We start from the raw sequence: 12253 nt of genomic DNA on the forward strand, positions 1-12253 counted from the left end.
GAGTGGAGACTACCAACTCCTCACATCTTCCCAGAGTCCCTGTTTACATACAACATTTTTGTTTTATCTTTTAAAAAAAAAAGTTTATTCAGATGGTATTAGGCCAACTGATTTTATGAATTTGTAATTATATGAAGCCCACTGAAGCCAGGTTTCATATGTTTCTGTAGTCTTCCCAGAACCTAGTGCAATCCTTGTACCCAAAAGGTGTCCACCAATACTTTATCGATGATTACTATAAGTCAGAAATGCTACCATAAATGGCTATGATAAAGAAAATGTCTATAAACTTACTTACATTTTATTTATTGTAAATAAGGTTATCATTAATCTTGTCTGATAAAGATCTCTCCAAAAAGCTTAATGATTATGGAATTTACCATTTTTATCTTATAAGAAGGAAACAAAATGCTAAGCTTCAAATTATATTTAATGTACATTCACTCTGTAAAATTACTGAGGAGGGCAACAAAATGTATTTTCTTCTAGTCTATAAAATGATATTCTACTTGAAAGTCTGTTAGTTCATGAAGGTTCACATTCACAGACAGTTAAGTACAAGAAAGGACTGCAAGTTGAAACGCGAAACAAGAGTCTAATAAAATGCATGATTTAAGTTTCAGAAGCAGAAGCTTGGATTTCTTGTGGGATTTTATCTTATGAAGAATACAAATATGCTTAAATTCTTAAAAATTATGAAAAGTAAATTTAAATAACATTGATAATAAAGTTCTTTTCTTATCATCCATTTTAAGAAGGGAATAAATTCATTTTTTCATATAAACTCAGTCCTGCAGGATAATCCTAACTTTATATCAGAGTAGTCAAAGATTATTTCAAACATTATACACATATTTATTTTGGAGCCTTTTAGAATAACTAAAACAGCATATCCACCAAATCCTGAAGTAAATTGTGCCTTCTACAGTAGTTATAAATGATACAAAGTCCATGAGAGACCTTTAAAATATGTCCAGTTACCAAAAAAATTCCTTAAAAACAGACAAAAAGCACGAAGACCACCAAAACTCAAAATAAAAACATAGCACTATTTTGTAGAAATTAATCATGCTTCTAATTTACACATTCAACATGTAATCCATATCCAGATTTTTAGAGATAGCATGGCTCATAGAATAAAAATGTAAGTCTAATGACAAAGCTAGCAACTGTGAAGAAAAAGATTTGGCGCCATATGCAAAATGTAAAAATGCAAAGCATATACAACATAGTCAATATTATTCTTATATAAAGAGTTCCTGTAATCAATAAAATAAGGATAAATGTTTCAATAAATGTATAAAGGTCAAGGAAGATAGCAAATTCACAAAATGTAAAATGCAAATGTCCAAGAAAACTATAAAATGAAATCTTAATTTAATAGGAATGTAAATACTTACAAGGAGACTTCATTTTACAAAATGTTTAGATATTCAAAATTGTGGGGAAAAATGCACTCTGAAGGGAGGCAAAGTTTTGCTCTGCCAGTAAGGGTTTAAGTATTTCTGGGATACTTTTCCTTCAGATATGAGCAAACAAATGACAAAAATACTTAAGGATAATTAACTTAGTGGGTTGTTTTTGTTTTTGTAGATACAGGATCTTGCTATGTTCCCCAGGATGGACTAGAGCTCCTAGGCTCAAGAGATCCTTTCCTTCAGATTCCTGAGTAGCTGGGACTACAGGTGCAAGCCACCACACCTCACTTAATTAAAACTAAGAAACATGATAATGTTCCACAATATAAAGCTGGAGGTTGGGTGTGATGGCTCACGCCTGTAATCCCAGCACCTTGGGAGGCCAAGGTGGCAGGATCACTTCAGCCCAGGAGTTTGAGATCAGCCTGGGCAATATAACCAGACCCTGTCTCTACAAAAACGAAGAAAAGAAAAGAAAGAAAAAAGAAATAGCCAAATTTGGTCCTAGATACTTGGGAGGCTGAGAATGGAGATCATTTGACCCCACGAGTTCAAGGCCACAACAGGGCAAGACCCTGTCTCAAAAATGAAAAAAATTACAACTGGAGAACATAGACATGTGCACAGGCACACACAAAGAAAGATGCTGTGATTTATCCTGAAGTGAAAATGAGGTTACAATATAGCATATATTTCACTTATATGGAGAAAACAAACATGAGTGAGTGTGTGTGTGTGTGTGGTGTGTATGTGTGTGTGTGTATGTGTGTATGTGTGTGTGTGTGTGTGAGTGTGTGTGTGTGTGTGTGTGTGGTGTGTTTGCAAAGTCCTGGTCTTTGGATTATGTGTATGTGAGCATAATCACCTCAATATTTTCTGGGTTTTAACATTTTTATTTCATTTTTAAACCATAATTATGTCAACTTTTATACCTCCACATGTATTTTTCTGATTATACAAATGGCACACCACTTTGAATAAACAAGAAGCTACAGTAAAAAATAAGCAATACCCGATACTGAGTACACTTTTCACCTGCCGCTGTGTCTACAGATTCTAAGTATAGCAGTTGTTTTAACCTCATCTTCAAAGAACAGCTTGTATTCCTTTCTTCCCTGCTCCCCTATCAGCCTTTCGCTTTGTGAAGATCATTACACTATGGTCACATGTTTTATTTTATGTAAGTGACTAATTATTAACCAAACTGAAATTTCAGATTGTTCTTATTTACATCACATAAACCTACTTCTTTTTATACCTGTTTCAGTAAAATTAAAAATAAAAATAAAAAACGATGAATAAGAATGTATGGAGTGGACAGGGCAGATAGTAAAGCATATGCCTGAGACTTTTTGGTCGGATGCCTGGATTTGGATCTGGATCCCCACTTGGGATAGCTACTTATCTTTCTGGGCTAAAATGCCCTCATTTGTAAAACGGGATTGAAAGTAACACCTAAGGTTGGGGTGTGGATGTTGAATACTTCTTCCTCAATACTGATGTTTTCTTCCCTAGAGAGGCAGCTCGAGGGAATGACTTCTGACCTCACCACTCCCCAATACTCACTTTTTCTTGGTTTGAGGGGGCCCTGGATCAGGATACATGACAGATAACTTAATCAGCCTGGAAGTTTGAAGAGACTCCTTTCACCTACAATTCTCTCTTGGGAACAGGCCTGACCAAAGAGAGCAAGTGCTCTCCATTGCCACCAGTCACCAGGCAGTGGGACAAGCTGACACCTGAGTGACATCCTGCCAGTATAGACACTGCCCATGTCCAGATGGGCATGTGCTTCCCGTGCAGATGCAAACCACATGCTCAATGGCAGCTTCTTCAACAAATTAAGGTGACATTTGACTTACCCTATGCCTCACTGCTGTTCTTGTTTCTCACTTGGTAGAGAAGTACAGAAGGCAAGAGGGTTGTTATTTAATGGGCTCGACCTACATACTTCCCACAGAGGATACTGTAACAAATAAATGTCTCACATGGTTTGAACTCAGTAAACGCTGTTTCTAATATATCTGTGTATATCTATCCACATATGTACATATATACACATATAAATATGCGCACACATGTGTGCATATGTACATATTTTACATACTTGTGTGTACACATAGATTAAATTACTAATGCATATTAACTGTATTATATTACATTAATTTATGTTGTCAATTTTTTTAACTTTTATTTTAGATTCAGGGGTATAAGTACAGGTTTGTTATATAGATAAGTTGCATCTCACTGGGGCTTGGTGTACAGATTATTTTGTCATCCAGGTAACAAGCATAGTGCTCGACAGTTTTTTGATTCTCTTCCTTCTCCCACCCTCCACTCTCAGTAGGCCCCAGTGTTCCATGTTGGAAACCAAACTTCAAGTACATAAGGACACACTTTACATCTTTGTGTCCACGTGTACTCAATGCTTCCACTTATAAATAAGAACATGCCATATTTGATCTTCTGCTCCTGTATTAGTTTACTTAAGATAATGGCTCCATCCATGTTGAAGCAAAGGCCATGATTTTGTTATTTTATATGGTTGCATAGTATTCCATGGTGTATATTTACCATATTTTCTTTATTCAGTCTGCCAGTGATTGGCATTTAGGTTGATTCCATACCTTTGCTATTGTGAATAGTGCTGCAATGAAAATACGTGTGTATGTATCTTCATGGTAGAATGATTTACATTCCGTTGGGTATATACCTAATAACAGGATTGTTAGGTCAAACAGTAATTCTATTTTAAGTTCTTTGAGGAATCACCACACTGCTTTCCACAATGGCTGAACTAACTCACATTCCCACAAACAGTGTATAAACATTCTCTTTCTCTTTTCTCCACAACCCCGCCAATATCTGTTATTTTTTGACCTTTTAGTAATAGACATTCTGACTGGTGTGAGATGATGGTTCTCATTGTGGTTTTCATTTGCATTTCTCTAATGATTAGTAACGTTGAGCAATTTTTGGATGCTTATTTTCAATATTTTTTACATAATAACACTGGTCAAGTTTCACTAGAGGTATTGTAATAAAGACTAATCATCTAGCCTAAGGAAAAATCAAAGAAGCAGCCAAGTGTCATGTCACTACCAAACTTTATGTGGGCATATGTGCATCAATGAAACATCAAAAGTGTATGGAATAAAACATGCCAAGATACCAAAAGTATTCACTTCAGAGGTACAGAAATGCACTGCCTGTAGTGGAAAAAATTATTAAATATTTTGTTGTGCATCTTTGGATAGTTTCATATGTGTCAAACAGCATCTATTTTGTAACTTACACAATTCACAAAAAATGCCAGCAATACATATATATACACACACGTGTATATACACACACATACGTGTATATATGTGTATATATACACACACGTTTATATGTGTATATGTGTGTATATGTATATAAATACATATGTGTATATATATACAGTATGTATATATACACACACACGTGTGTGTATATGTGTATATATACATATTGGCATACTCATACTGGCATTTTTCTTTGCGAATTGTGTAAATTACAAAATATATATATCCATATATATGTGTATATATCCATATGTATATCCATATATATGTTTATATAGACATATATATGTGTGTATATATGTATATGCATATGTGCATACACATATACGTATATATACACACGTGTGTGTATATATACACATATATGTATGTGTGTGTGTATATATAGGCTAATTTAGTTTATCCTCAGAAATCAGTATTTGCATGTTTATCTCAGATATCAATGAAGCATTACATGTCAAAATCATGTGCATTAATTTGAAATAAAATTTGACTTCATGCAAGTAATGGTTTACCTATGATCAGTGTAAGTTCTAGTGTATTCCATAACCAAATCTGCCTTATAATCAGTAATAATACAGCACAGTACAATTTCCATCATAATCATTTTGTGTTACTATATTTTGATACAAATGTGAAAGTTCTCTTTGTTTCACCAAAATATAAAATACGATTGAATTAAATTGTGCCATTTTAAAGGCAGCCAATATTATAGTTAGTATAATACTACCTCTAAATCCAGAATTTAAGTCTTTTGCCCATTCCTGTTTTCATGTTTATGATTTGATCAAAGAACAAGCAACGTCATTACCTAACCCATGATATACATTATTACCATGTCCACAGATGAAATTGTTTTCTGAATAACGTTTGAAGACAAAAAGCAAAATGGATGGAATAATATCATGGTATAGCTTAGCAGATATAATCAGCATATATTTTCATTTTTACTTAATAACTTTTAAATAGAGTATGATTTTTCTCAGATTCTTTAAAAGGCAAAAAGATTTATTCCAGAGGAAAAATTCCTAAGACTCAATGTTTGGTTGTTGTTACAGAAAAAAAGCAACAGAAATCCAGATGTTAAGGCACTTTCTCCAAACTACATAATTCAAATAAAACTGGTTAAAATAAATCTGGAGTAAATGATAAAAATATGTGTTTGTTTGAATATCTGCCATGTATAAGAATTATTCGTTTGCCATGACACATGGGTAACCCTGCCTTTTGGAATATAATGAACCCCTCAATGCTCCTTAAATCTCTTTAAATTGTATTCTTGCTATGCAACTTTTCCTTACATATACTTTATTTTAATGGTTCACTTCCAACATAACACAGTATTCCCATGTTAATAAAACAATCTTACCAACATACTGAATTTAATGTCAGAAACCCTGTCATCTCAAATAACATCTGCCTTTTTCCCTCAAGAATAAATATTTTGTACAATTTTCCTTCATTTATTTTCCCAGATATTTTGGAATATCGTATTTATTATTCAACACATCTGCCATTAATAATTTTTGGTACTTTTCAGCTGTATCACTGGAATGATTAGAATAAAGCATAATGTATGTGGATTTTAATTAATAAGTATTCAAACACTGCATATAACCCCTATGCAATTAATCGGAGCAAAGCAAGGACATGTGTGGAGTACTGGGACTTTGCAATTTCACACTAATAAACATAGGAATCAATTCAGTGATGAGCATTAAAATGTCACGGTGATATACTTTGAAAGGTACAATATAAACTCATCTCCAGCCACTAACTTACCCAAGACTGTGAGCTCTGCAGAGGCACTAATATTCTCATTTTTATATGTGACAACACAGGTATACATTCCACTGTCATCATCTGTCACATTGGAGATAAGCAAGTTGCTTCCACCCAATAAAGAATACTTTTTAGACCTGCAAGACATAGGATAGGTGCAGAGTAAATTAACACATGTATATATTAAGCAAGATACTCAGAGCTTTAAATGACCTCCACCAAAGCTCAAATTAAGACATTGGAAAGAAACTGTGTATCATAAGGGCTTGATTAAAGTCACACTTACTGATCCAAAAATTCACTCAAGGTAAACTACTCCCATTAGAAGATTGTGTGTAGTGATCAAAGAAATGAAGCAGATTAAACTTGGAAGTAACTTTAGTGCTAAAGAAATGATAGATAATCTAGTCCAAATCTCTCATTTTGGATTTGAGAACCTCGAGGTCTAGAGAAGTGGTACTCTGAAGTGAAAATCAATGTCCTGTGTCCTGAAATCCAATTTAGTGACCTTTGTACAAAACCATATTTGATACTGCACTAAGATTGCTTGGCTATACCCAGAGAACACACCTTGATGTGCTGAAATGGTAACTGGATTTCTTGTGTGTTCTAATGTTCTCAAAAATATTGTAATATCATATGTCATGACTTGTTGTTATCTAAATATTTAAGGTAAATGAAATCTAAAGATTAATTTATGATTGACGGACTTACCTTCTCTTTAAAAATAAATATATTAAAAAGGAGAATACCAGTCCTCAAAAATCAGTGAAATTAAGTAAGATCCATTTCATCAGAAAGACTAAGTATTCCATTCTATTGAGAGTTCACTTTCTAACTGTACCTTAATATTAATGTTCCAGCAATTCAAAGCCAGAAAAGTTCTTCTGTCTTCCCTTAAATATTTGTTACAGCTGGGAATATGAGCGATATAGTTGAAGCTAAAAAAATTGCTCAAACTCTATAATGACATGCTACATATTTGAACTCAGAAAAATTTAGTTTCATTTTTCCCCTTAGCTTTATTGAAGTACAATTGACAAATAAAAATTGCATATAATAACAGTGTAGACGGCAATGTTTTGGTATATGTATACACTGTGAAATGACTTTCACAATTGAACTTCACATAGTTATCTTTTGTGTGTGGCACAGAATATTAAGGATCAAACCTCTCTATATAACACTTTCTTATAATGGAATCCCCCAAAATTTCTCTGCTGAAGACTCTTTGGGCAGGACCATCTCAAAGGCAACCCTGACTTCCTCAGTTTCCTTTCAGAATCGATCTCATGGATTTTGATCTTTTCCTCATCTTCTCATCCCAGTGGCTAAATATCTTTCATATAACTGTATCATGCCAAGAAGTGTGCAAAATATTCAATTATTATGAAAGACCCTAGTACTGTAGGTACTTATATCAAATTAGAGAAATATAAATAGCAGCATATACCATACAAAAGTACACTTTACAAAAAAGTCTTAAATGTGAAATACCTGAGTTGGATGACTTCCTCGCCTCGTAACCAGGTAAAACTTGGCGGAGGATAGCCAGAAACACAACATTCCAGTACAGCATCTTTTCCTTCAATGGCTACTATATTGGATGGTCTTTGCAGAAAATACAGCTGTCTATGCAGTCCTGGATCTATGAGGGGAAAACACAGTATCATATGATGTATGAAAAACATTGCAAAGATAAGTGATATATTTTGATATTTTTTTCCTAACAAGACAAAAATTATGGAAAGAAAGAAAAATGGAAAGATGCCAATGAAATTTGTGAACTCTTAAAATAGTTTTTTTCATCCCAAGTGTATAGGATTATGATATTGAAATATTCTTAGCTGTGGATGACATCATGGTATAGGGCATCAGCTTGAGGCTATTTATGTATCTGAGGCTACCCATAAGTAAGCAGGAATTGTTTACTTATCAGCATTGGAGAACAGAAAAACGTCAATAGCTTTTCTGAATGTTATTGTCCAAAACTTATTGATATGTTCAGTTTTCCTACCACCAATATCTATTCCACTTTCTTCTACATTGTTTATTGCTTCTGTGTCTTGGAAAATAAGAGAAACAAATATATAAGAATTTGACATATTCAAATTGTGTTAAATAGCATACAGGTACTGAGGATTAGAATACACAGGTGCTGAGAAAATAACTGCTTTCTTAGAAATGGAAGTCAGATTTGTATAACTTAAGTTGGTTTATTTTATAACTAGTCTGTGTCTGGCTTTTTGTTTATTTTTAATTTTAACAACATTTCAAAGAGTGAGTTTGCCCCTAGAGCTGAAACCCTGGGTCAATGAAGGGCTCTGCATCCTTCTACTTCGTCTGATGAATTTACTAGTTCTATATATGGAACATTATTCACTTTCACTAGCAGATAACTGAAACAGTGTTTATGCAACCTAGGAAGTCTTTCGATTCAATCCTTAAATGCATTTCATCCAAAGTTGCTAAGATTATATCAGGTGGAATAAGTAAAAAATTCACAAAGTTCTAAGCCCCGAATGCAATGCTCAAGTAGGCTTGCTGACAGTTAAGAGCTTCTATTTCCCCTCCTATATAAGCTCTACTGAAAATGCCTGGGGACACACCAAAACCAGTCCTTGGAGGAGGGTGTTCTACCCATGGCAATATCCTCTGACCAGACCTGTTGACTAAAATTATGTCACTCAAAGTTGATTTGAGACAAGATGCTGTGTTTTCAAGTACCCATTAAAATCCACATCTCCTGAGGAAGACTTAATTGAAGCCATCTTCAACCTAATTCATTCAGTGGGATTAGCCAGTAATCTGTCATTTTGCAGACTCAAAGCAAAATCTGGATGCAAAGAAAATGAGGCAATGAAATCTTTTAAACTAGGATCGGAGTGAGGAGAATCCCTGAGGGAGGACAGACCCAGTCGGGTCATAGCATGAGCTGCTGGTGGTCAGAGAGAATATAAAGTGCGAGGGGACGTAGGACATATTTGACATTATCCTTAGTCTTCTTCATTAGCCTGACCCAACTCCACACAGGTGGATCACAGGGTAATAAAAAGGACACCAGTTCTCAAGCCAGTAGTTGGGACAGTAATTGTTATCTAAAGTATTCTTTGCGTGGAGAAATAAAATTTCACACTTTCTCAGTCTTCCCACATTTGCTTCTGGTTGTTCCAGCAACAAAAATAAATACTCTTCACAATGAAAATATTGAGAGCATTTTCCAAATGTGTTCATCTTTATTATATCAATATTGTAGAAAAATGTCTCAGAACTTTTGAAAATTGCTGATGGTATGCTTCATTTCCTTTCTTCAAAATGACTTTTCAAATCTCACAAATATGGTTTGAAAGACAATACTGCTTAACAATAAATTTCCTGAACAGGAAAGTTCTCAAAATATGTATTTTACAAATAGTTGTCTTGATATTAGAGGCCTATGCATTTGAATATTTTACTTTCACCACCTGCTCCTCAGTAGAAATGTTTCTACAATTTATACTATACAATACTCTTCTACAATATCCCCTGTGAAAAACATCAAGATCTACTTAATCTTCTAGCTAAAAAAGAAAAAAAAATTACCTAGGACCTATCAACAATGCTACTAATTTACCCATGGAAGAGAAACTTTTTCCTTTTATTATTATTTTTATTTTATTTTATTTTATTTTTTTGAGATGGAGCCTCTCTGTCACCCAGGCTGGAGTGCAGTGGCGCCATCTCAGCTCACTGCAACCTCCTCCTCCTGGGTTCAAGTGATTCTCCCGCCTCAGCCTCTCAAATAGCTGGGATTACAGTCATGCACCACCACACCTGGCTCATTTTGGTATTTTTAGTAGAGACGGAGTTTCTCCATGTTGGCCAGGCTTGTATTGAACTCCTCATCTCAGGTGATCTGCCCACCTAAGCCTTCCAATGTACTGGGATTACAAGCGTGACCCACCAAGTCCAGCTGCGGTTTTCCACTCAAGCTATTTTACTTTATCAGAAAACAAAATCATGCAACACAAAATGGTTATTTTTTATTTAAAAATTTTTATTTACCAAACAGTTGAACAGATAGTTCAGAGAATTCTCATATATCAGGTCCCCATCCCTTGCAATGCAGTTTCTCCTATTATAAACATCTTACACTAATGTAGTATATTTGTTTTAATTCATGAACCAATATTGATACATTATCATTAACTGAAGTCCATAGCTGACATTATGGTTTACCCTTTACTTTTCATAATTCTATGGGCTTGACAAATGCATGTCATATATATGTATTACCATATCATTTGGAATAATCTCAGCATCCTAAAATCCAAGCTTCACCTATTCATCACACCCCTGCCATCCCTACCAAACTCCAGGCAACCACTGATCATTTTACTATTTCTATAGTTGTACCTTTTCCAGGATGTCATATCACTAGAATCATAAAGTACATAGCCTTTTCAGACTGGCTTTTTTCATATAGCAATATACATTTAAGATTCCTTCATGCGTTTTCATGGCTTGATAGGTTACTTATATTTATTGCTGGGTAATATTCCACTGTCTAGATGTACCAGTTTATCCATTCATCTATTGAAGAATACCTTGGTGGCTTCCAGCTCTTGGTGATTATAAACAAATCTGCTATAAACATTCAAGCGTACATTTTCATCAGGACATAAATTTTCAACTCAATTAAATATCTTGGAGTGCAATTGCTAGATTGTATGGTAAAACTGTTTAGCTTTGTGAGAAACTGCTGAACTGTCCTCTGAAGTGGCTGTAAAATTTTTCATTGCCATCAGCAAAAAAAGTTCTACATCCTTGTCAGCATTTGCTATTGCCATTTTTTTTTAAATTTTAGCCATTCTAATACATGTGTAATGGTATGTAATAGATGTTTTAACTTGCAATTCCCTAATGACATATGATGTTAAACATATTCTTATGTTTTCTCTCTATTTTTATATATTCCTTGGTGAGGTGTCTGTTCAGATCTTTTATCTATTTTTAAATTTCTTTCCTTTTAATAATTTGTGTGTTTCGGATTGAAGCCCTCGATCACAAGTGTGTTTTGCAAATTTTTTTTCAATCTGTGGGTTGTTTTTTACTTCTTTTAACAGTGTCTTTTGTAGAAGATAAGTTTTTAATTTTAATAAAGTCCAACTTATCAACTTCTCCTTTCATGATTATTTAGATGTTATATCTAGAAATGCATTGCCAAATTTGCTTACCTATGTTTTTTCCTACATTATCCTTTAGAAGTTTTATAATTTTGAAAGGTATGTCTGGAATTTTTTTTTTTTTTTTTTTTTTTTTTTGCATATGGACATTCTATTGTTCCAGCACCACTTGTTCAAAAGGCGATTTTTTTCTCCACTGACTTGATTTTGCTCAAAGATCAGTTGACCGTATTTGTCTGGGTCTATTTTGGGGAGCTCTCCTCTGTTCCATTGATCTCTTATTTTGCCAATACCACACTATCTTGACTGTTGTAACTTTATAGTAAGTCTTGAAGTCAGGTAGTGTCCACCCTTTGACTTTGTTCTTCTTATTCAGTATTGTGCTCACTATTCTGGGTCTCTTGTCTTTCCATGTAACTTTTAGATTCATTTTGTTTAAATTAACAGAATTACTTACCAATATTTAATCTTTCTTTTAAAATATCAGTGATCCAGGCATCACTGGGCCAAAAAAAGAACCATCTACTTTTCCATTTTCAGATAGAGCATATACGGTTGACTT

General features: G+C 34.1%; 1 protein-coding gene across 1 annotated transcript in view; it reads right to left on the reverse strand.

Annotated features, from left to right (window-relative positions):
• The window catches only part of DCC (DCC netrin 1 receptor), a 1198282-nt gene that overhangs the window by 598282 nt on the left and 587747 nt on the right, over positions 1-12253 (reverse strand). Inside the window, exons 4-5 of the mRNA XM_030810404.1 lie at positions 8024-8174; positions 6527-6663 (exon numbers count right to left, since the gene is read on the reverse strand). Of these exons, the coding sequence (XP_030666264.1) occupies positions 6527-6663; positions 8024-8174 (288 nt within the window). The remainder of the gene's footprint in view (positions 1-6526; positions 6664-8023; positions 8175-12253) is intronic.

This window comes from Nomascus leucogenys, chromosome 4, assembly GCF_006542625.1.
Source record: "Nomascus leucogenys isolate Asia chromosome 4, Asia_NLE_v1, whole genome shotgun sequence".
In the NCBI taxonomy this organism is placed as follows: Eukaryota; Metazoa; Chordata; class Mammalia; order Primates; family Hylobatidae; genus Nomascus; species Nomascus leucogenys.